The sequence below is a fragment of the Electrophorus electricus genome, chromosome 4 (assembly GCF_013358815.1).
Source record: "Electrophorus electricus isolate fEleEle1 chromosome 4, fEleEle1.pri, whole genome shotgun sequence".
NCBI lineage: Eukaryota > Metazoa > Chordata > Actinopteri > Gymnotiformes > Gymnotidae > Electrophorus > Electrophorus electricus.
The window spans coordinates 26,989,887-27,014,883 of record NC_049538.1 but is presented as its reverse complement, the minus strand read 5'-3'; the positions used below and the strand labels follow the sequence as shown (position 1 = coordinate 27,014,883).

Here is a 24,997-nt window from a genome sequence, read left to right as displayed (position 1 = left end):
TTTTCGTTGAATAATAAAAACCTTAATTTAAAAACTGCATTTTGTGTTTACTTGTGTTCTTTGTCCGATATTTAAATTTGTTTGACGAGCTAAAACATTTAACTGTGACAAACATGCAAAAAAATAAGATATCAGGACGGGGGCAAACACTTTTTCACACCACTGTAGCTTTACCTCCACATTGGAAATGTGATACTTAGTTTAACTGTATCACTGGTACAGGTAGTACCATGTTTGTATATGAAACTGTAAGCTAGTATAGAATATTAAACGAAAGCATGACTATAAAATCCCCATGTTTTCAGTTTTTACCTGAGATGCCAAATACCAAGAAGTAGCTCTATTACCAGCTTCATACAGACCTAGACCTTGAGTTACATGTTGATTAGGTCTGTTACATTCATGATTATAATCACAAATGAGTCATAAATCAAGACTAATCAAATCTTCTAGTGTACAATGTTTTTTTCTGTTGTAGACTTTGTGGCTTTTCAGTAGGAGACTGCAGGAAGAAATGCTAAGCAATCAAAGTCCTTGCGATTCAAATGACAAATCCAGTGATGATTTATCTACCATGTTGAACCCTTTTCAATAGGAAATCCAATCAGTGTCTACTGCAGTGAAAACAGAGGTGGAATTAATGTCTAAAAGGCTATATACCATTATGTCCCACTCATAAAAAGTCATCATCCCACCCCCACACACACAGACATGTTTACAAACACTTCAAACACATACTCAAAATTCTGTATATTATGCAGAGGTAAAACGTAATGACTATATTTACATGCATCCTAATATTCTATTAATATCCTGACTAACAGCTCAATCAGAAAAAAATAACCTTCAAATAAACATGTAAGTGTAAATACAGTAATCTGATGGACGTTCATGTGAATCCAATTTCTATACAGCTGAAAGACTTGCTGTGCTGCTATAACAATATAGTAAAAAAGAACACTGGCCATCATTTGCATGTAAACACTAAATCCAACTGCTTTCAGAATCAGAATGTTTGTGCTCTTTCTGCTCTTGTTCATTTGCTTCATGCTAAGCATCAAAATCATAGTGGGAGCTGTACTATTTGGCTGAAGACATCATTTTAAGTTGCAAACACTGAAAGATTTGAAAACAGTTGAACAGCTAGGGAACTTTTCAGCACAGGCAGTGTAAGCTTTCTTGCTTTCCAGTGTTTTGCTAGTTGGATATTTACATATGAACTGTTGAAAATCTTCTATTAGAATAAAATTAAATGGATTGAATACAATGCACACCAACAAGCCAAATTTGATCTCAATTCAAAAACTGAAGAATGAAAAGCTGCAGTTTATCAAATAGGTGCACATTACCTCATAATTCTTTAATCCAGTGGCATTCCATAGTAAGGTATTTTGTTACTACGGCAAGTTCTCCACATAGTTCTCCACACCCAAATTGTGTCCAGGCATAGACTATAAAGAATTTCTGATTCTGTGCAATTTAATTCAATGCAAGATTAGACTTGATCACATAAGTGACCCTATATGACTCCCAGGCTAAGTTATTATGTCCTTTCTTAACCAGTTATCATCCCACAGACATACACATGCTCAAACACACATGAGATGCATAAACAAGAGTTGAGCTCTTTATCAAAGTCACCTTGTCAGTATTGCGCAACACCAGAGGCACCTCGTACGTCTCGGAGGGCATGTAGTTCTGGAACACGATCTCAGATGGGTAAGGCTGGAAAAAAGGCTGGTCCACATCCACTGTGGAAAACTGGGCACAAAGCAACAATACCCCTCAGCATTGGAAAGAGGTCAATAAAGACCCACTTACTCCCAGCATCTTTTGTTTATATCCTGAAATAAATACGTATTTTATGTCAAAGATGCTGTCCAAGTATCTGAAGACAGAAAAGCGAAGGATTTGGAGTGGGTAGAGATTGGGGAGTTGGGTGAGATAGACTGATGAAAGTATCTGAGAAAAGAAGAAGTAGATGCAAAGAGAGAAAGACGCAAAGAGAGTTTAAAAAAAGTTGTAATGCATCCAGAGAGTATAATAAGAAATGTGCATACTGCACCCAGGGACCCTTAAATTAAGTGTTTTCCTGTGTAATTCCTTCAGTGACATCCATTTTATTTCCCATTCTCAGTATAAGAAAAAGGAGGGAATTCTATGTACTGGCCTCTAGAACATGCTAATTCTTTTGTGCAGAGATATATGGTTACAAAACATGAAGTCACAGTGACCGCCCTGCCACTACGCCCCTAGAACATCATCAGCCTTGACAAAGAAGCCCTGACAAAGAACACAGAAGTCAACAAACAAATTTAACAAATAAACCAATAAGTAGCTAACTGGAACAAAAAGCTAGTAATACTAAATACTTAAGTATTTAGGCTGGATTTACTGTTGTTTTACCTTGTGATGTGTGGTCTCACTCATATCTAAGAGTTCCAGAATACGAGGCAGGTGCGTCTCATATGTGTTAGCTAATCGTTCCTCTGTGGTCTGAGACAACTCCTGTGCATACACAGATGGAGTCAGCTATAAGGAGATAAACCATAGTCAGTTACTTTATGAACAATGAATATAGTCCTTCTAGCATTTTTACTTTGGAAACTACATGTATGAGCAGTACAGTACAAACATTAGCACAAACATGAGTAATATGGAAGTGCATGTACTGTACTTGTACATGTACTGTATAGTCAGTTATATGTTACTCCCACGTTTCTCTATTCCCACTGATAGTTTAGAAAGATATATACTCTACATGCATACACATACATGGCACATTTTTGCACTTTTTACAGATTGTAAGAGTGCAAATAGGAGTCAGCAACACTGATTAATATACATTAGTCAAAGGAAACAGGAATCATCCCTATATTCCAGTGTGCATCATGTGTAGTTTTTAAAGAGTCTTGAGCCTCTGCTTTTTGGACATTTTTTGTATCAATAAAACCACATCAGCCTACCACAAATGAAACATCAAACTGTACTTTCTGTATTTTGAGGTCAGAAAAAAATATTTTAACTTTAAATGAAAATTACTAATGAAAGAGGAGTCTGGTTATTTTTTACTAACTGACAGTTATATGTATGTCCTCAACATTTCTACCTGCAGAGGTGTTTGTTTTTGTTTGTGTTTGTTTGTTTTGTTTTTGTGTGTGTGTGTGTGTGTGTGTGTGTGTGTGTGTGTGTGTGTGTGTGTGTGTGTGTGTGTGTGTGTGTGTGTGTGTGTTGGGGGCTAGAGGTAGGATTTGGTGCATGATGTCAGTTTAATGGATTTCTGTCTGTCTGTTTGGAATTGGTAGTATTGACTTAAAAGGGCTCACCTTTTTGGCTTTATCCTCACGTTTTACCAGCTTAGGGTTTCTCGGTGCTATTACTGTGGTTTTAAACCCGTCTGGCATCTTCAAGGGCAGGTTTTGGAGAGTAGATTGGGAGGCTTGAACCTTAGAGGTTAGCATTATAAAAATGCAAGCACCACTCCTGTTTCCCTGTTGTTAAAGTTTCAGACAAATGTTAGGTGTCCTTAATTAGCAAGATAACTTGCAAAACCTTAATTAGCAAGATAACTTGCAAAACCTTAATTAGCAAGATAACTTGCTAATTAATCAAAAAAGTAGCATAAAACGCTAGTTCATGAAAATAATAGTAGAAAACTAGCTAGTGTTCTTTTGGAAAGAAAAACGCAGGCAAATCCTGGCTAGATTAGCAAACTTGGTCGCTATCTAGCTAGCTAGTTAATGTCATGTTACTCTTTGCCCAGGACACGGTATAAGTTATCTGTCTTTTGTTGATGCACTCGCCCATAGATAATATTTACATTTATTCTACAATGTATTAGCTTTTATTTTTACATATATGTACATGTACACATCACAAACAAAACGTACGCTATAATGGGTGTCAAATGTTAGCTACCCAGCAAGTTACTTACGAGCAACGAGTAAGTGCACACATCTAACAACACTGTTTGCTTGGTGGTTACCATGACGCCAGGTCGGTACACTGTTCAACAACGGGCCCTCTGATTTGTGCAGATGTGGCATGCCAAGCTGCGATTGGAACAATGTTTCCATTGACAACGTTATGGGCGAGGCGCGTGTAGCTCCAAGTCTCTGCCATAGCAACGCAAACACATGATCAAAGGCTGGCTGTCTGATTTGCAGACGAGTACTGGACTTTCGAGTGGGAATAGTCAAACTGTAGTCATTAAAAAGGCCATTCTGCTCAGTATTTCCACATCTTAATGTATGTATAATTCAGGAGCTACACCATGTGCTGTTTCTGATGATACAAATGTCACAGGTGAAATAACACATCCTTATGCACTTGCATACTTATTAACATATTTAAGGGGTACTCTTTGGGAATCGAACTAGAGATTTTCTAATATAAGAGAATCATGGCTCAAACCCTGATTTTAGTGTTGCTAGAACCCACAGGGGAAACAATATGGTTAAATATCTATTGAATTCACTTCCACGAGACTATGATTAACTTTACTAATGGTAGGCAACAGGAAAGAAAGTATATTTTTGAGAAAGCAATCAGCTCTCCTAGGCTAGCTCCCCTTGGCAGAGCTATTCAGTTAAGGTCTTGGTGTCTGAAAGTTTTTTTGGGGTCATATGATCCCTTTAGGATCCTTTATTGGTTAAAGAAGTGTGGTTGTTAGTAAAAGTGAAAAGGAGTCTGCAGGTTTGGAGCCTAATCCTACAGACAAGCCCTCAGTTGAAATGCCAATGACTGATGATATGGTGTTGCTGGCGAGTAAACAAGACTAGGACGATGTTCTAAACTGCCGTATTATAAACATTTTAGTTTCAATTGTTTTTCTTTTTTTCCCTGAATTTTTAGATATTTAATCTTTTGCTCTGATTTGCTGATTTGGGCTCTAGGTCTATGTTTTAGAGCAGCCAGAAGCACAATAACACAGGAAAAGCGCAAACCCTTGTTTTGCACTGTTAAGGCTGCACTGTATGCATTGCTTATTTACCTACCACAGCTCTGTAGCTATGTACCTTCTATGCTTTCAGTATACTATAGCCCATTCCTCACCACTGGCAAGCTGCAGAATCCTTAAAATGTTCTCTCAGCCTAATAGATAAGCTCCACTGTAAGTTGTTACTTCCTCTCTGTACTCCTGAGCAGTCTGTTAATGATACTCCATCACAGCACTGACCCAGGTTCAAGGTTATGAATATTAGAGACATTTCTACATAATCCTCTGCATTCAGCCTTCATTCATTCATCTGGTGGTGTTTTTGCCTTGCCCAAGCCTGCACTTGAATAAATGATAAGACAATTTTCACTGTTGTATGTACTTTATAATAATAGTTTCATAAGATCTTTACAAATTTTAAGGTAATAAGATGCCTTACTTTTAAAGATTGGGTAAAATTATCACAGTTACTCAGTAATGTGTTCATTTCAGAAGCTGGTACTGGACACCTTTCCTAAGAATGTATGTCATGTTTGTTGTAAAATTGTTAAATAAACTCAAAATAATGCTTTGTTTGGCACAGAAAGTAATATTGTAACATATAGATTTAATAGAAAGTAATATGTTCATTTTGAAAGTATCTTTTCCAACTTTTGTATTGAACTATATAATAATAAATATTTGGTGCCATTTCACAAACAAGATCTTGTACTTACGTGCTCTTACATCACTCACACAATCTTGTTGTAAATTGACGTGATTACAATTAATTCAGTCCCCTGAATTTGTCCACAGCGTCAGTTCACAAATAGTGAACATGATTACATATAAATTGAAAGAACAGTTGGAGCAATTGTTTTAAGAATGTATATATTTCAGGCTTACAATTACTGATGGGTATTGTGATTTGTGGAAAAGTGAACTTTATCATACAGCTGAGCAGGTGAGGCAGGATATCTGCACTTTAATGAGCAGCTGCAGAAGAGAGACAACGGTTCAAAGATTCTGCAAAGAGGCTACCACAAAATAAGCACAAGTGCGTCCAGAAAAATGGGACTTACTGGTAAGTCTTGGTAAAAAGGTTACCAACGTGACACAAAGGCATGAGAGTACACATAAGAAAGACACAAAGTTTCCCAAACCCAGATTAATTAGAAGATAAATAGAAGATAAAAGGAATTTCAAGTGGTAATTCAACACTGGTGCTGTAATTTAGTCAAAGACAAGTCTTAATCCATGTGTAGGAAACTGCAGTCCTATGTGGTATAAGCAATGTAGTTTTACCATTTGTGCTAGACCATGTAGGTCCCATATGGTACAGTACACAGTAACAGTACACAGTAACAGTCCCATCTCCTGATAATAAGAATGCAAAATATTCTTATTTAACAGAATTCTGAAGTATAATTCTGAGTGGTCTGAGTAGTTTTAGTGTCTGAATGTGGAAACACACACTGCTCATGACCATGTTATGAACCAGTTATGAACCTTTACCTTTTTAAAGATTCGCATAAAGGAGCAAAGGTTTGTGCAGCATTTTGATGTGTTCTGAAGTCTGAACAGAAAATCGATTGTGTCTGTGGTAGTTAGAGGCATTGGCTCAACATAGTACAATGAGAAACCCAAAGAGTGGATGCTGCAATAGGTAGTGTCTCTGAGGAAATGCAAAAATAGAGTAAGGCTAAGAGAGGAGCATGCCTTCTGTTTCACTCCACCAAGCCTTGTGGGGAGTTTTTGGCTAAGGTTAATTCTTAACAACCCTTCTCTGATATTACCTATGCTCTAATTATATCAGCCTTGTTGATATTGGCATGCTCTACTATACTGTAAAATTAGGTGCCTAATAGCAGTGCCTTTATGTTTTTCAAAAAATAGACAGATATCCCAGATATTCTGAACCTGCCAATAAACTACTGATATCAGAGGTATACCTTTTGATGACAGACCACCGCATGGCCATGTGTAACTGTTTATTTGGTTATTTACACCTTTTGAGTAGTTAAATCATAACATTGTTATAGGACCAAGAAAACCAATGAAACATCAAATGATGCCATTTGGGGGCAACCACTCAGGCTAATAATAAAACTCAAGGTCTGCATATATCTTACCCCCAATCAAAGCCCTTTGCACAAATATGCTGTAAAACAAGACTAAATATTTTTAAACTAATTGAATATACCAGTTTTGTTTCCTGACATGACCTTGGAGATGCACCTCAACATCCCTAAGATTGTTGACATATGACAGTTTTCCTGAAAGGCATGTAGGCTCTTTAACTCAACCTGTTAGAAAATTGCCATGTCTTGAGTCATGTATAGGGCAGACTCTCAATAAGTTTGAGAGTCCTATCCTATAATAATAAGTTGATTAAAGATGCTTCTTGACAGGGGTGAAGAATATTCCATAAGGAAAGAAGCAAAAGCGAGTCTCCAACTGAAGGGTTTTGATGAAATGAAAGAACGTGAGCATGCACAAAAAAGAAAATAAAGAAAGCCACTATAATGTTAATAAGCAACATCCAGCCAATACGAACATAAAGGCCTTATCAAGGGACTACATAAGAACAACACACAGATGACATGGAAAATGGGACTCAACATGTACCACCTGGCTGGGTTGTGGCATGAAACCAAAACATACAACAAATGCAACAGAAAAGCACAGCAGGTCACGTGGATGCTACCACCGCCAAATGGAGGCTGCTGCCGCGAAGACTTTGTCCCATTTGTTTTTCTTTGTGTCTTTATTTGTATTAATTTCTTGTCTAGGTCAGAACTATGTTTATCCATGGTTTATAACCAGTAATGAGACAGTAAATAGTTTTCAAATCAGCCTCAATGGCACATTGGGTGAGTCTGGGAGGTTGCAGAGACCTTGAATCACTGTAATAACTGTAATAACTGTCTTCTTAAGCTATACTGAAATTATCCCCTGTATTTATTTTGGAATGTCCCCCAGAGTTCTGGCTAGCTCCATAGTAGATCTTCTTGAATTAATTATCATTATGTAAACATCTGATAGATTTTGCTTCTGCTAATTTACAAAAAAAAAAAAAAAAACTACAAGATTTGTGAGATTTCTCATGGTGTGGTAGTTACAATAGATTGTTCATTTAGGTTGATGTCTGTTTATGTCACACCCTTAGCTGTACCTCCTGCCCCTGCTCTGTTTCACCATCCTGCTGACTACCAGCTTAGCCCAACTTCCCCTCCATTTTATTATTATTTTTTTAATTGTAGACTCATTAGCCACCTCTTATATGGTTGTCTTAAGGTTCCTTGTGGAGTCCGAGTTGGCTCTGATGTTGTTTCCTGTTTTCATGTACCAAACATGTTCGTTAGTTCTAGTTTAACAGTCTGTTCTGTTCTGTTGGTTCCAGTTTAATAGTGTATTTGATGGGTTAGATCTTTCCTCCTCACTGCAATAAGACTATACAATTTCCTTTCTGCAGGGACTCTTATGATCTACTGCTTTTTGAATTGTGCTGAGCTACACTATACAAATCTGTTTAGAGTATATTAATACACACTGGTATGCACTGTGCCCTGTTACTTATTGTTGTAACACCACTTTCATTTTGCACTTTAGATCTTAGATCTAAATCTTCTGACAGTCTACTACCTCATACCTGTAGTAGTGCAATACCTGCTGATGCTGCTCATGGAAATATTATTTATATACCTCAAATATGTTTATAGAAACATCTTGCACTTATAATTTTATTTCTAGTGAGTATTTCTGTAACCAACACACTTTCTATTTTAGACTATCTTTATCCCTGTTCTTGACTATCCTTGTTCTTGTGCAATATGTATGTTACTGTGATGCTGCAATTTCCTTCTGGATAAAGTCTTATCTTATCTTATCTTATCTTATCTTATCTTATCTTATCTTATCTTATCTTATCTTATCTTGTCTTATCTTTCAATCATTTGAAAATATAATAAAATCGTAAATTTATATGGATTACCCACATAAGCCTGTCTTGATATATGAACTCAGTGAATCTAATCTACCCACTTCAAATCAAAATCATCTATTGACGTTGTTGTTGCTGCTGTTTCTTGATGATTATAATGACGATGATGATGATGATGATGATGATGATGATGATGATGATGACGACAATAGGGACTTAGCTAAATGAACCTTGTTCGAAGCCTGTCTGTTTTTCACTTGCCCAACTACGCAATTTAATTAGCATGCATTAAGTGAGTTATGTCCCAAATAAATTAATTATGTAATTCTGTAACTTTGCCTATTCACCCTCTCAATTCCTTCTTGCCTGTTGTCAAAGGATGACACTGCACAAAAAGAGCACACAGCACAATATCACATCATTTATATTCGAACAGTAACTTTATTAACAAATTAGTTGTTCTAATTATCAAAGAATAAGTTAATCTGAACTACATAATTTATACTTGCTGCTAATTTATACATGCTTGTGTTTTGGCACAAGATAGCACCTACTTGGTCTTTCATGTATAGACAGTATATTAGTATACCATTCTAAGTCTGTTTTTGTTGTTGTTTTGTATTTCAACAATAGAACGTTTAAATCCTTTCAACAGTTTACTGTGCTTTAAGAAAACCCAACATTTTTACCTTTACAAAAAGTCTTATCCAGGACCCTTTGAATGTGGACAGTAGACAGATAGAGAAATACTGCATGGATCCATAACCTGAAGATCTATAACCTTTCCAAAACTTGTCCAAGAGCAACTGTAGCTGCATTACTCATTAATAAATGACTATGGGACAAATGAGCACATCATCCAAGCATTTTAAAGCATCACTTTCACTGTTACAATACATACATAGATAATGCCTATTAATTTGGCAATTACTTGAAGACATCAATGACTACTCCTACTGCCATGGAGGTTTTTTATTAGTGCTTGTACCTAAAAAGCCTGTCATGGAGGTTCTTTATTAGTGCTTGTACCTAAAAAGCCTTGTGCATCCTAAATGTTTTTATACGATTTAGCCAAGAAAGATTGTCATGTTGGAGAGCTCCAATAATAATGTTTAGCACATTATTTTAAATATCGTGATGGTAAATCTGAATCAGGATAACTTTATTCTCCACTACTTGTCTGGTACATGAATTTTGGCATTGTGCACAACGGAGTACAATGCTGGCAGAGATGAGTGCAAGGATATTACTGACAACTATGGAATAAATACACAAGGCACAGGGCAAGAACACAATACAATTTAATTAACATTAGCGGTAAAAATACATGGTAAGAGGTAAACAAGTCATATTTTATAGTATATACATTTCTGCCTGCAAAATGAACATTGTAGCATATAAGGAGTGGTTGTGTAAACACTGCAAGCTGCATGAAGTGCTACAGAAGTGATAACAGTTTCCTGTTTTTTCAGCTAAAATGTGGTATTTTCAGGAAAGGCTGGTGATTCGGCAGATATAGGATTGAGAAAGAAATGTATTATATAGCACATTGATCAAAATAACTGGTGACTAGAAAATCAGTTTAGCCATGATATTTAAAAAATCAAAGCATAAAACCTAAAGTCTGAATACTTAAGTCTAAATGTTTTGTCTTACATTTTTGGTATAATAAATGGACTGACTAAAAGGGATATAGTACTTGCAAAATGTTTCTATAGTTGAACCAAAACCATTGCAATACAATCTTTTTTATTATTGTATTTATCCTCTGGATAATTAAACATTAGCTTTTTATACAAGGGAAATGCTTAGTGACATTTACTAGAGAGAATGCAAGTATTCAACAACAACAACAACAAAAAAACTGATATCAGTCTTTTTTAATCTTCTTTACAAACTAAAGTTGTGACGGTCCTTCCTGAAACTATTTAATGAGCTGTTGTGTGTTGATTCATTTAATAGTACAAATAAAGGTTATATATGGGTTACTGCTGCGTTTTATGGCTCACAACAATGCTGCTGACAAGTGCCTCTCCTTTAAAGAATGACAGGATCAATTATAACTGGCATATTAGGGAACAATATATATCTGTGTGTGTGTGTGTGTGTGTGTGTGTGTGTGTGTGTGTGTGTGTGTGTGTGTGTGTGTGAGAGAGAGAGAGAGAGAGAGAGAGAGAGAGAGAGAGAGAGAGAGAGAGAGTCTGTATGTGTAACATAACAATTATATTGTTTACATAAATCGTAATATCCGCCATTCATTTTCACTCTTTTTCACTTAATCGGGCTTGTCAGTTTAATCCTTCGGATATCCTGTGGTGACGGTGTTGCCACAGTACCAGCGAGGCCCTGCTAAACTATTCAGGGCTGTCTGACAGGCCTCTGAGTTCTGCTTGTGGGTTGTGGCTGAGTAAGCGGCCGGTCCGTGTATGAGTTCAGTGAGTCTTTTCAAAGAATTTATGAGTTCAACAGCTCCTCCTCTGTTTCGCCACTCGTCGAGCAGGAATATCGCGTATATATGCGTTGTCTGGTTATTAGTAATGTATGTAGCGAATGAGCTTGCGCTACGTAGAGCCTAAATCTTAAGGCTTTTCTGTAACTAACAATTTCCCCCATTCTGTCGATTGACAGCCGTTGCGGACATGTCAGCATCCAGCAGGTACAGGTAAGATGTGAGAACCGAATATATATCAGTTACAATTCACTTATATTAAACAGTTAGTGCTATCATATTATTTACACATAGGGGAAAAAACATAAAATGACCGAAAGAACACGCTATGAAAGATGCTAACCTAAATGCTTCGACAACTTAACTAAAACATCTGTTAGTGGACACCGGTTCTCGCTGCTTTGCTGTGACCGTGGACGTGGTTGACACCAAGTAACGATGAAAATGCAAGCAACCAGGCAGTATCGGTTTTCTTTCACTGGCTTTAATTATAGTTTGATTTCTCTATTAGCGAAATATTTTTGGTGCCTGATACGTCATTGCTTATCAGTACCATTATGAATGTAAGTAATGTTATGTAACCTAATGTACTAGCGTTTCGTACAAAACAAAAATACAAATAGGCTATTAGACAGACTATAATTATTGCAACGAATTCCGCATAATTACGCTCTTCTTAAACTAGATATGCGATTACCGTGAATAAGCATAACCAAGTAGCCCTAACCCGCTTTATAAATAGCTACCAACAAGTCTAGGGCACGTCTTAAAGCGACAGACGCTATGCTGACTAAACGCCATGTTCAATTAAAAATTTGTGCAGGGGATTCCTCCTCCGTGGCTGTTCCGTATTCGAGCTTTTGCAAAGCTGAAATGGCCGCGACTGCAGCTAGAAATACTCACAAAAGATGCTCTGTCGTGTATATACATCGCCGAGCTTTCCTGAGTTGCGTCGTTTTAAGCTCTACCTGGCGGAACCCTTCCTGAAAGTAAAGCGCTGACCCCGCAGTGCCTTGCAGAACCACGGACAGCGGCAATCGACGCACAGACGCTCTCTCCCCCCGGCCTACGGCCTCCATTTCACGTCGCCTCTTGCGGTGTTTACAAAAACAATTCGCAAACAAAAGTGCGTGTCAATCTGTACAGTTAAACGAGATTTTATAGTTCCACTTGTCTATTTAGCTTCCGGTTTAGGTTCCACCAGGTCCAAGATATATTTAAACCATCCTGTGAAAAGTCAGTCGGAGATAAACGCTTATGATGATTAACGTTTTATGATTTCTAAGGACCAGCAATTATGAGCACAAAATCAAAGGTACACATTTTATCGCTTTGAATTGTTTTGTCTACTACGTTACACTACTTTTATTTACTGCCAATGGGGATACGTGCTAAAACCAGCTTTAACATTTTAATTACAATAATAATAATTAGCTATTGGTATAAAAGAGCCAATAATAATACACATTGTAATAATAATAATAATAATAATAATAATAATAATAATAATAATAATAACTATTTATCCAAACGAATTGAAGTTAATTTAGTCTAGTCTTTAGGAGTAATAGTCAAAGCATTACCACGAGTAAATCACTAAACCAAGTCATGTGCCTTTATGTAGTTTAGTCACATGTCCACAGTGTTCTTTTTGCATGGCTATGGTCACTTATAAACAGAGCTGAGAACTACAATAATTTATTACTGTAATTGTTTAGTGGTGATCTTCAAAATGGAAAGTGGCATAGTAGAAATATATGTTTAATGTTGTTAGACATGACAATACAATAGAATAAAATAGACTACAATAGAATATGAGATAAGATGATACAATATGATACCATATGATACAGTCTTTACTGTCCTGTGCCCCACAACAGCATCTCACACAAATGTACACACTACACAGAATACCTTTACACACATCTTAAACATAACATCAACACATTTTCACACTTCACAAATTACCTTTATACATAGTTACAACAGGAAATTTACACATTGCATAAAACACCTCTACACATAAACTATCAAAAACAATAGAATAGAATATTCTTAATAAGCTGTAGCAGATGTAGTTTTTCAGTGTTCCGGGCTGGTTAATTTATCTGTATTTGAAATGTTCTGTTCTTCATATTCTGTTCTTCATTCACTGTAGCATTGTGTGAGTTGGGGGGGGGGGGGGGGCTGAGGTTGGGTGAAGGGGGTGGAACCATACGTTACTGACAGCTACATTATGTGCTTCTTTTCCACCAGCCAGTGACCTACAGGTGAAAACTAATGGTTATTATAGTGCCATTTCATTTTCTGCAGGGAGTATTTAACCTTAACAGCCACTCTGTGTGTGACCAGACTAAAACTTTGCCTAGACCATGAACTTCTCACAAAAAGTAGTGGACTTATCATACTAAAACTACAGACTGCATCAGCATTATTAATGGAGATTGTGACTTTTTCTGCCTTTAGCTATAATTATGAAGATTACAGACACACAGCCGACTGGCTGTTGGGTCAGACAGATATCCGACCCAAAGTGGCCATCATCTGTGGCTCAGGCCTAGGAGGACTGGCCGACTTGCTGGACAAAAAGACTGTGATTCCTTATGAAGACATCCCAAATTTCCCTAAAAGTACAGGTAGGTGTTAGTGAGTTGACAATTTGTGATCTCAGGTTAGCTGATTAGTAGATCATTTGGTTTTTTAATTATAAATTGCCTCAGTTTGTAATTTGCTGTTGTTTCTGTTCCACAGCTTTCTGATGTAGAGAGAGTTTTTTAAGGAATAAGTGTAATTTTGTTTGACTGTTTGTTAATATAATAATCACTTATAAAGTCAAATCAAATTTTTCGTACCAAGTTAACTTGTTAAAACAGAGTCTAAGAGCATATGACCATTATTTCAGCTTTGCAACCCCTGTTTGCTATGTCAACACATTTGCTGAAAGGAAACTTAACATTGCACTGCTGCACCAGAACAGGTGGCAGCCAAACATGAGTGACTGTGTGCTCAATAACTGCTTGCATATGGAAACATTAATGAACCCCCCACACCATATTTCTCTCTCTCTCTCTCTCTCTCTCTCTCTCTCTCTCTCTCTCTCTCTCTCTCTCTCTCTCATTCTCTCTCTCATTCTCTCTCTCTCTGCATCTCTGCAGTGGAAGGGCATGCAGGTCATCTGGTCTTTGGGGAGCTGAAAGGAAAGCAGTGTGTCTGTATGCAAGGCCGGTTTCACTGCTATGAGGGTTATAACACTGCCATAGTGAGTATCATCTTCATTCACAGTAAGCAAAGCTGTACACAGAGGGCATTTGCATGCATTCCCCATTATGCTATCATCCTATCTGGGCACCAGAAATAGCACAGAGCTTGCAAAGTAAATAAGTCTTAATTGAGTACAATTTTATTGGCAAGTAGAACAACAACAGCCAGAACAACAACAACAACAAAAGTAGTGATAATGCATAGAGTGCTTTGAAGATTATTTAAGATTTCTTCACAAAAAAGTCATTTCAAGTTATTTTAAGGCTTATAAGGTGAAATGTAGCATAGGGGGATGTAGCTCAAGACTGTAGGTCACCAAGTTTATCCTTCTGAGGATCTTAAAGGGATCAGTAAACCAGGGACTTATCTTCTTAGGCTGAAAGAAAAGATTAATTTCATTGGGACCAAAGGCTGATAATGTGGGCCTCTCTGCAGCAGTGATCAGCTTGGGTCTTGTGCCTCAAAATTGCCATCTCCATCTGAATGTTAGGCCCAAACTTCCTTACTTCTTCTTTATCTCTCCAGAACCAGACATCAGAGGGTCAGATGTAGCCAGATGTAGATCAATCAAGCTGCCTGCCACATGAAATTTGACCATTCCTGAAACATTTGTGCAATTAGTACCCCAATGCAATTCAAGTTAAACTTAATAGCTGACCTAATCTGAAATAATTGATACTTGTGTAAAAGCATTCTCAATAGTCTGCATGGTGATAGTCTGACCTTCTGCAGTACCAGTGCCTTCTGCTACTTTTATCTCACTTTGTGAGACCAACATTTTATCAATATGAGCTCAGGCTGGTATTGTTGACTAATATTGAGCTATGCTTTCAGTAAAAAAATCTAGAGATGATCAGTTGCCTTGCCTAAACTTGACCATTGTTATCTTGCATTCCTGCCATTTTCAGGTCAAAAGTTCATAGTACCATATCTCTTTATTTTGTTGATCCCAGGTGATGGTAGCAAACTCTTAACCCTTTGTCATATCCTGGCTATCATGTAAGCAGTGACATGATAAATACAGGAAATAGTACAATGGGAAACTAATATAGGCACCAAACAACTGATCAAACTTAGGGAGTGCTGACTGCTTTTCACAGGTTATACTAAAATGTACCTCCCCTCAAAGAACCAGGCTGGTCAGAATCAGTTACATCAGAGGAATGTTGGCTCACTTGTGACAGTTATTGGAGTTGTTACTGCAGCTGCTGGCTTACAATTAACTCATGTGCTTGTAAAATCAGGGTCCTCTTGGACATGTTGTTCATGCTGTCCAAAATAGACAATATAAATGTTAGATACATAATATACAAGAATTTAATGACAGAATGAACAAAGAAACACATGAAATTGGAGAGTGACTCTGATGAGCAAGAATAGCACCATTAAACAATCACAGCGCAAGCCATAAATAACCAAGCATATGCAAGCAGTAATGACAGATCAAACAGAGACTAGGTCTTAGTGTGGGATAACAGACCTCTGGGGATGTGCTGCCAGGAATATGTCTACTACAGTTATTAAGGCTATACAAAATGGAAGACAAAATGTCAGTATTAGTCCATTGGAAACTTTCAAACAGGTGTGGACTGAAGATCAAAATATGAACATGAGTGAATTCAAATGGCAAAGTTATGGTGCACTATACCAAAAGGTTTTTTGCATCATCTTCTCAGAAGCATGGGACTCTAAATATCAGGGCCAGAGTTCACGAGATAAACTTTTAATATTGGTGATGGAAATACATAAATCCTTCACTTGGAGGGTATCTGAACTGAGATCATAATTTCTGCTGTGAGCTAATTTAAGACCAGGACCAGTACTAAGACCTTACACAGCTTTCTCAGTCTTAAAAAATCCATTATAACTCTCAGAGGTTGGTTTCCCAAAACAATTTTAAGAATGACATAACTTTGCCAGTTTTGCAAGTGTTTGCCAAAAAGCTCCCAAAATTCTGAATGTGTTTTCTTTGTTGTAGTTCAAAGTAGTTCTTTGTTGGTTTGTCTCTGCAGGAAAAGCACCACCAACTGACCAACATTTTCTCATTATTATAACACAAAAGTATTATTATGAAAATAATTATTATGAAATCAATAAATAAGAATTTAAATGAATATTTGTTATAAAGCATGAAAAACATCACATTTGCAATTCCCACCTATTGCATATCAAGCCTAATACTAAGTACACAAATGAACCTTTCCTGCTTCAAACCAGAAGCATAGCAAATGAGCAGTGCAAGTGGAATTTTTTGTGTTTTGCCATGAGAAGAACTCAACCAAATGTAGAAACTGAAAAACTGAACATAACCAAAGAAATACACTTCTCCCAAAATTGGAGCAAATGATGCGAAGAGAAGAAAATGGGAAGATATCACACAGAACATAAGCACTTGTAGTGCCTTCAAAAGATTTTTCAGGTCAACCTTTTCAAGACACACTTAAAAAAAAAGGTCAGAGCTGAAGACAGAGATGGCTAAGACTGGTGGAGGGCCGTTATCGCCAGTTCTCTTACTCCACAAGAGGAAAAAGGTACCAGGGAATACTAGGAACAGTAGCCACTGAGTGGATCTTTGGCAGGTTAAAGGTATGTGTAAATGAGTTCCCATCTACCCATGACAACCTACATCCCCTGTGCACCCTTCACCCCACAGAAGTCCTGGGTCATCTCCTGGTCCTTCCTTGGCAGAGTCCAGCCAAGGAGCTCCACCTAAACTAGATACTCCACAAAATATCTGTGTGTGTAGTGTGGAGTTAATTGCTCTAAAAAAAGAAAGGCTGCAGGGAGTGGCTCCAGCTAAAATGTGAAACAATCCAACAGAGGTAGAGGCACCATGAAAAGATTCACTGGCAGAGTTTCAGTTGACCAGCCCATCTATTTCTGTGCCAATTATATTGCCCTCTGAACAAAGTTAGATACTTAGGCAAATAACAATAGTAAATAGTAAGATTAGTAAGATACTTTTGTGATTTCTTGCTTAAGGATATATAAATTGCTTCACATTTTGTGGCAGTGGCATTAACTTTAACCTTTTCCTTCCAGACCCTAGTACTACAGACAAAAGAGATGCATGGACAATATACTGTTTTCTTTTTCAGTGGTTTTTGTATTTTGGTTTAGTATTTTAAATGGTGGGCAGAAATAATGTTTGGTTTAAGTAAAACATACACTCTAAGAAATGGTGTCAATATAATGTTTATAACAAAATCCATTAAGAGGCTTTGGTGGGTGCATATAGAAATACATAATTTAATGTGAATTAAATTATTTTCATCAGGATTTACATACTTTAAACCCTGGAATAAAATCAGGCACAATATATAAATGGTCACTTGCAAGAACGTAGTCTGGTGTAGCCAGATGTTGAATGTTCACAATAAGTTTCCTTCAGATCACAAAAATAAAGAGAGATTTGCTTCTCAAGTAAGCATCCAGCTCAGACTTTTACATTAGGCAGTTTATTCTGATTAGGCAGTTTATTCTGAGTGATCTAAATGGAGACAATAATGCTCTAGTTTACACTTACACTTCAGGCAATCATAAACCTCAAGACTGACACAAAAGTTATTCAGACTTAACCATTCATCCCACAAGCATCTGAAGCAGGAGTATCAGGAAGTTCTGTATAACCTAGAGAAAGTACATAATTAACCTTTGACAACCTTGGACACCTCAATCCAATAATGTCACTCTTTAACTTTTCACACTGTTGAACTATGATCTGTAGTTAAAACCTACTCTGTGGGTATTTCATCTTAAGATATGCTTCTGTCATGATGCAGCATTAATAATATGAATTAAATTATTTAAAAGTCAAATTATATATATATATATATATATATATATATATATATATATATATATATAGCTGTATATGTATCCTCTTTCTGATCTAAATCTCTGTCTGTGTTTCTCTCTGTGTGTCTCTCTGTCTCTCTGCCTTTCCCCACTAAGGTAACATACCCAGTGCGTGTGTTCTTCCTCCTCGGAGTGAAGACTCTGATTGTAACAAATGCTGCTGGGGGTATAAACCCCGATTTTAAGGTGGGAGACATCATGCTGATCAAGGACCACATCAACTTTCCTGGATTTGGAGGCCAAAATCCTCTCTGTGGTCAGAATGACGAGAGGTGAGATACTGCTGGTTTTTCAAGCATTCTGAAATAGGATGCATTGCTCATATTGCTATTACTACAGTACATAGTGGTTTTATTCCATCTTACCATAGTGCACATCAAGGCAATCATATTCACTGTGTTCCCTATTTCTATATAACACTTCATAATTTACAACTGGAATTGTTGGGCTGCATCATTGATGAGTTAGAGACATCATTAATCATCTCCAAAATGCAAATGCTAACAGAGCACTGCTATTCTGATATTGCTCTGCAAGTATCCAACCCTTTTCCAGATTCTTGAGCATGATGCACTGTAAGACTAATGTTTCCGGATATAGACTGCTAAGTGCTAATTAATGGGTATAGATCCCTAAGCCTCAATCGTGGTGAATTGTGCAGGTTTGGCGTGCGTTTTCCTTGCATGTCAGATGCATATGATAAAGACTTGGCGCAGCTGACCATACAGACAGCCGACAAGCAGGGCTGTGCCTCCTTCTTTCAGCATGGAGTCTACTGCATGCTGACTGGACCCACCTACGAGACTGTAGCTGAATGTAAAATGCTTCAGTTACTGGGGGCCGATGCTGTGGGTGAGTTAACATGCCACACATTCACTGTAGAAAAGTGGCACACTGCATATCTAAATAACTGTCTAGCATGATTCTCAGTCAGGTAATTGCATTAAGATGGATTAGAAAATAGGTTGGTAGTGTTAAGATTGTCAAGAACTTTCTGTCAAATGAAATTTAGACAAAAATTTAGAATGGACCATATTGGGGAAGCTACTCCTACGTCTAAATCATAAATCAGTCTCCTTCACAGATACATTTTGGAAAAATAGCTGAAAAATCACAAACCATATGAAATGTAATTAATCCAGTAATGTTGCTACTTGCAACACAGTACTAACAGTAGAGTGCTATCCTTTGCTCTCTGGTTATCCTGTCCTCACAACAGCACAGAAGAGCAAATCAGTTAAGCTCAGATTCAAAATGACAGTTTGATCTCCTACAGTACACATTAATAATCAAGAGGAAAAAATGGCCATGTTCGCCATGGTTTTCATCTGCTAACCCTGTGGTACATAACTTCCATGTACCTGCACTCTATATGCGCCTGCACTCCAGGGATGAGCACGGTGCCCGAGGTGGTGGTTGCCCGACACTGCGGCCTGCGGGTCCTTGGCCTCTCCCTCATCACCAACATGGTAGTGGCTGACTACGACAGTGAGAGGCGTGCCATGCACGAGGAGGTACTGGACACCACCTGCAAGCGCACCAAAGACCTCCAGCGCTTGGTCAGCCATCTGGTGGAAAAGATGTAGAGCTCTCTGTGCCCGAGCAACAGCAACCAGATGTAGCTGAAAGAGTATTTCACAGAATGTAAGGGTTGAACACTGCAAGGAAATATTGCACTGACGACAGATTAATAGACAATACTGCACTGGAAAGTGCTATGGTAATCTTTTGTTTACAGTACCAGCTGGCATTGATTTGTGTCTGCACCAGCTGGCACTGATTTAACTTTCTGAATTGATTCCACTAAAATTATGATTATGTAAGCACTGTGTTTGAAAAACAACTACGTTTAGGTCACTTATTTTTGCTGATAAACACTACTCTCTCTGATATTGACAGTTTTCCAGTGGCTCTGCACAATGAAATGACCAGCTTTAAGTTACCATCTGTTAAAGACCAATGTGTGTTATGGAAATCAGTTTAATAATTTGGTTGCATGCATAGTGTGCAGACATACGATCAACAAAACAGAACAACAAAGGATTCATTTTATTCAGATTACTCTGTACTATAGACACCGTGTCAAACTGTGTCTTTAGAACTACAGTAAGCCATGTACAGCACCGTACACATGTCTTTAATTATTTTATGTACGGATACACTACCTCCTTATTCTCTTGCCTTAGAACAAGTACTCAACCAAGGGGACCTCTTTTTGGTACACCTTTAATGCTGAAGTGAAACACATAGTTATACCAATAATATAATTATTCATTAACCATGAAATCAAACTCATTGAAGTAGTTATCTCCAATAAATGTAAAATCACCTGTACTGTACATTATATCCTAAAGGATGTGATATCATGTGAATGCTTCTGGGAACAGTACAGTAGAGAAAACTGGATCACAAATTACTACATGACCATAAATTATAATAATATCCTACCTTACTGTATTCCGTTCTCAAGATTTACAAAGTAATCTATGGATGAACTACTTTCAGGCACTAATGTTTGGCATTTTAGAAGTATGTATATGTGAAATTATGAATTACCAATAGTCAAGAACACTGGGGAATGGGGGAGATAAGAATCTAAAAGTGCACATATGTTGATAGATCAAGCCAGACTTATTCAATGCCACTATAAACAATTAAAATTATTGTACAATTCAGTATTTGGGTTGTTAACACTGAAAGGGCAGTTTGACGTTTTCACTAGAAAATGCTGATGATAGTGAGCAAGTAGTTTGCTTATTTGTCTAAAAAAAATTTTTAAATGCACAACACAGAAAGTTATGTATTTTGGTAATTAATTGAAGAATATTGTGTCTTGTGCAAATGAGTACTGCAAGGTAAACATTACCTTGAAATAAATAAATATAGTATAATATAGTATACAGTGTAATATTTCTCTCTCTCTCTCTCTCTCTCTCTCTCTCTCTATATATATATATATATATATATATATATATATATATGTGTGTGTGTGTGTGTACACACACACACACACACACATAAAGAAATGCAGACATGTGCATCTTAACATGGATTTCAAAGATAAAAAAGTGTTTCTCACTTGTTTTGAAGGATCATATGTGATGATCAGCAGTCTACCACTAATTCCCTAGTAATGCTAATAATTATCTGCCAGTGTGTGTGTGTATACATGTTCTGCATACTCACCCCATGTTACAGATAAGTAACATTACTGAATGAAAAGGATGAAAAGGCATCCCACCTAAACCCTGTTCACTGCATTATTGATCTCTTCTGCTGCCCTGCACCACAAGCAGAGCTGTGAAATTTACAGTAGAGATTTCTCGAGGGAGGAGGCTAAACTCTTCCCACTATTATACATGAAGAGAAACATATACAGTGTGAATGGAAAACCCAATGAAATGTGATTACATTTGGACGTGTGGGAATATAATTCATGGCTGACTGCTGAGCAATCAGTAATTGTAGTTCAGATGAAGGCCAGGAAATGAAACAATCAAGAGGAAAAGATGAATATTGCTTCCAAAATTGTGTTTCCACGATAGCTCAAATACATTTCTCATAACAAAATTTATATTCTTAAAACCTTTAACAAGATGGCCCTGAAACAGACCTGAATCACATATATTGTACAAAACTGCATTAGTAGTTTCCAAACTAAATGCCATGTTCAGCACTTTGTTTGGATTGCTTATTTGTATTAACTGCCACTGGGCAGATGGAGCATTAACAGTAACATAAAAGGTTTTTGCAGTCGACACCGTCTGACGTAATGATTTTATATGTTTGTATGTTCTCTATGTTATACAGGGGTTAGACAAAATAATGCTGTTGACTGTGTTGTTCTCAGGGGTGTTTTCCCACTGACACCTACTAAACTATACGGAGTGGGATGGTAGAGAAGAATGAGCGGCGGACACTTCATTACATCCACTTTGATATAACTGCAGTCAAGCTCTTAGGTTTGCACCTCTCACTGATGTAAAAGTAGAGGTCTGCTAATAGTCTCAGACAGTCTTGTTCCTTTTCCCCCTTTGTCACAGGTTTGCTTTTCACTGGTTTTCATCATCATGCTGATTAATTTGAGCAAACTCACAGCTGCACCCCTATGGCCAATGGGACCCAGAACCTCTGCAGGGAGCAAAGTACGCATCAGACTGTCAGCGTACTCTGAACAGAACTGTCCCAGAGCACATTGCTTTGGTCTGTTGCGGCACTGAACCAAGAAGCCCTTGGTTGGCATGAGAAGACCTACAGATCACTGACTCTAACTGCAGCTGGGATCTATGCCCGTCATTTGTGCAGGTTTCACACGCATGGTGAATGGCTTCGAGCGCACATACCGACCCACTTGTGTCCACATACAACCAGAGAGAACAAATGAGGGTCAAAATTGGCAGCAGTATTGAGAATCTCAAAGGAATAACCCTAGTGGTCTCTAAGGTATAGTTATAAATAATGACTTTACTGTGGGTCTTGGTCAAGGGCACCGTTCAATGGCTAGAGCCAGATGAGAATGGAAGGAACTTTTTCCTATATTACCAGGTTTAAACTGTCCAGCACACCATTTAAGTATGCATTATGGATTATGGATTATTTTAACTGCAGAGAATTGACCCAGTAGTACTTTGGTCTGTTCCTGCAGCCACTCTGAAGAATTTCTTTTTTTGTCATTACCTGATTGGTAAGAACACAATTACTGTAATAACATAATGTGAGGTAGATGAATCCATGCTGTGTATGTGATGTGACTACAAGTTAAGTACAGTGTCCCGCACTGTAGCTGAATGAGTTGAAAAAGATGAAAAAGTTCTGCTCTTGCATTCTAATGTGGATGTAATCAAGTGCAGTAAGATAATATAGTGCGATAATGCATATACTTTAACAAGCGTATTGCAAATATCTCAAAATACATACAGCTGGGTTTGTTATAAATGAAACATTTGTGACTGGTGATAGCACAGGAGTTTGAATTTCTGCTTACTATCAGTTCAAAGGTTTTGCAAGAATTTCCTTCATTGAAATAGTGTGCTACTGGGCAGCCTTTTAAGATCAACGGCTATTATCAACTCAGTGCGCAGACAGGAAGAGTAGTTATGCCCCAGGTTATCTGATATGATCTACAGGACAAAAGCGTCACTCAGTGTGCTCTGAATGTGACAGCAAGGTAGTATGTGAGGGGCAGGCAGTCAATATCGCATCTGGCAGGCCTGCCGCCTGGTTTTCGGTTCGGCATCAGCAGGGTGCCTGCTGACGGGTGAGCAGAGCCGCGTGTACAGTCTTTGTTCAGCATAGACGTCTCAGCCTATTTCCACAGCCGCTTTTGTCAACATGCAATTCACTCAGTGTTTATTGAAGAGGCAAAGAGAGATGGATTTTCATTTTAAAATAAGAGTTGCCTCCAAGGGAGATGTGGTTGAGACACTGACACCCCTCCACTGTGACATATGCATGGTTGTCCATACTTATAGCTCCTTCTTTTCTCTTTTCCTTCTCATTCTTCTACTGAGATCTCCCTTTTTCTTTCTCTCACCCTCTGCCTGAGGTTGGTGGAGAAAATAAGATACTGTGGCTGTCTGAATTAAAGTCTCTGGGTCTGATATCTAGGTCTGATCTCCAGGTCTGTTGTGGTCTATCTCAGAGGATGCCACTCAGTGCAAGCCTGCTTAAAGGATACGGGGAGGATACAGCTTGGAGGATATAGTTGTAACATTAAGAACATCCAATTCTTAGTGCATGCTGTGTCCCTTGGGTGCTCTCTTGCTTCTCCTATACTTTTCTTCCTTCATGCAAACAGGAAGATAAAGAGGGTCTCTCCATCAGTGTCTCATCCATTAAGGGTTGCAGTGCAGTGGTGATTAGAAAGAGACAAAAAGGTGACTGGGCGGGGGGATTGGTGAGAGACCCAATGTCTGAAAATCTAAAGAATCTGAAAATGGATTCCAGTGGAAGATGTTGCCCTGGTCAAATCAGGTGACATTTTGAATAATACAGAACAAACCAATTTAAGAGATTTTTCAGACGATAACAGGCTTGCACACAGCTCTGTCACTTTCTTGAACATGCCAACATCCTTGCTGGAAATAGTGGCTCACTTGCTCTTACATCCACCCTTGCTCTACTGCATAATTCAGCAGGCGGCTGGTCCAAGACTATGGTACTTGACCCATTCACTAATGGCCCTAGTGCACCGCAACCAAAATGCTTCTCTCAAGTCCTCCTCTGGGCAGTTCAGAGTGCAAATGCCTGTGCTGAAAACTTCTCCTACTGGGGAAATCCAGTGTAAGTAATAGGTGGAGTGTCATATCAATTCAGTAGGTGATTATAAAGAGTTAGTGCTTTGTATAAAGACTGCTGCAGTCTCAGATATTACTCCAGGAGAAAATTTGAGTTTGTTGACTTGAGGAGTGAAGAACAGAGCATTATTATCTGCAAGTCATACAACACTTTCTTCCTCCTCAGATCCTCAGATAAACAGTTTCCCTGTTTATATGTTTGTCTTTTTCTATCTCGCTCACTGTCTCTCTCACTGACAAATGTTTACAATTTGTTCTTGTCTGTGATGTCC

General features: G+C 37.8%; 2 protein-coding genes across 3 annotated transcripts in view; one reads left to right on the top strand and one right to left on the bottom strand.

Moving 5' to 3' along the window:
• The window catches only part of hydin (HYDIN axonemal central pair apparatus protein), a 64,920-nt gene extending 60,971 nt beyond the window's left edge, over nucleotides 1-3,949 (bottom strand). Inside the window, exons 1-4 of the mRNA XM_035525645.1 lie at nucleotides 3,935-3,949; nucleotides 3,327-3,491; nucleotides 2,407-2,532; nucleotides 1,642-1,761 (exon numbers count right to left, since the gene is read on the bottom strand). Coding sequence (XP_035381538.1) covers nucleotides 1,642-1,761; nucleotides 2,407-2,532; nucleotides 3,327-3,461 — 381 coding nt within the window. The 5' untranslated portion in view covers nucleotides 3,462-3,491; nucleotides 3,935-3,949. The remainder of the gene's footprint in view (nucleotides 1-1,641; nucleotides 1,762-2,406; nucleotides 2,533-3,326; nucleotides 3,492-3,934) is intronic.
• Nucleotides 3,950-11,295: 7,346 nt separating this feature from the next.
• Nucleotides 11,296-23,386, top strand: pnp6 (purine nucleoside phosphorylase 6). 2 transcript variants are annotated; one of them, XR_003410221.2, is made up of 7 exons: nucleotides 11,296-11,523; nucleotides 13,777-13,946; nucleotides 14,466-14,569; nucleotides 18,526-18,701; nucleotides 19,091-19,281; nucleotides 19,819-20,073; nucleotides 22,473-23,386. XR_003410221.2 is itself a non-coding variant. In XM_027003930.2 (6 exons), the coding sequence occupies exons 1-6, from the start codon at nucleotides 11,501-11,503 to the stop codon at nucleotides 20,013-20,015; spliced, it is 861 nt and encodes a 286-aa protein (XP_026859731.2). In that variant the 5' UTR covers nucleotides 11,296-11,500; the 3' UTR covers nucleotides 20,016-21,324. The 2 variants fall into 2 exon arrangements, 1 of the variants encoding a protein (XP_026859731.2); XM_027003930.2 differs by lacking the exon at nucleotides 22,473-23,386 and having other exon boundaries at nucleotides 19,819-21,324.
• Nucleotides 23,387-24,997: the final 1,611 nt, after the last annotated feature.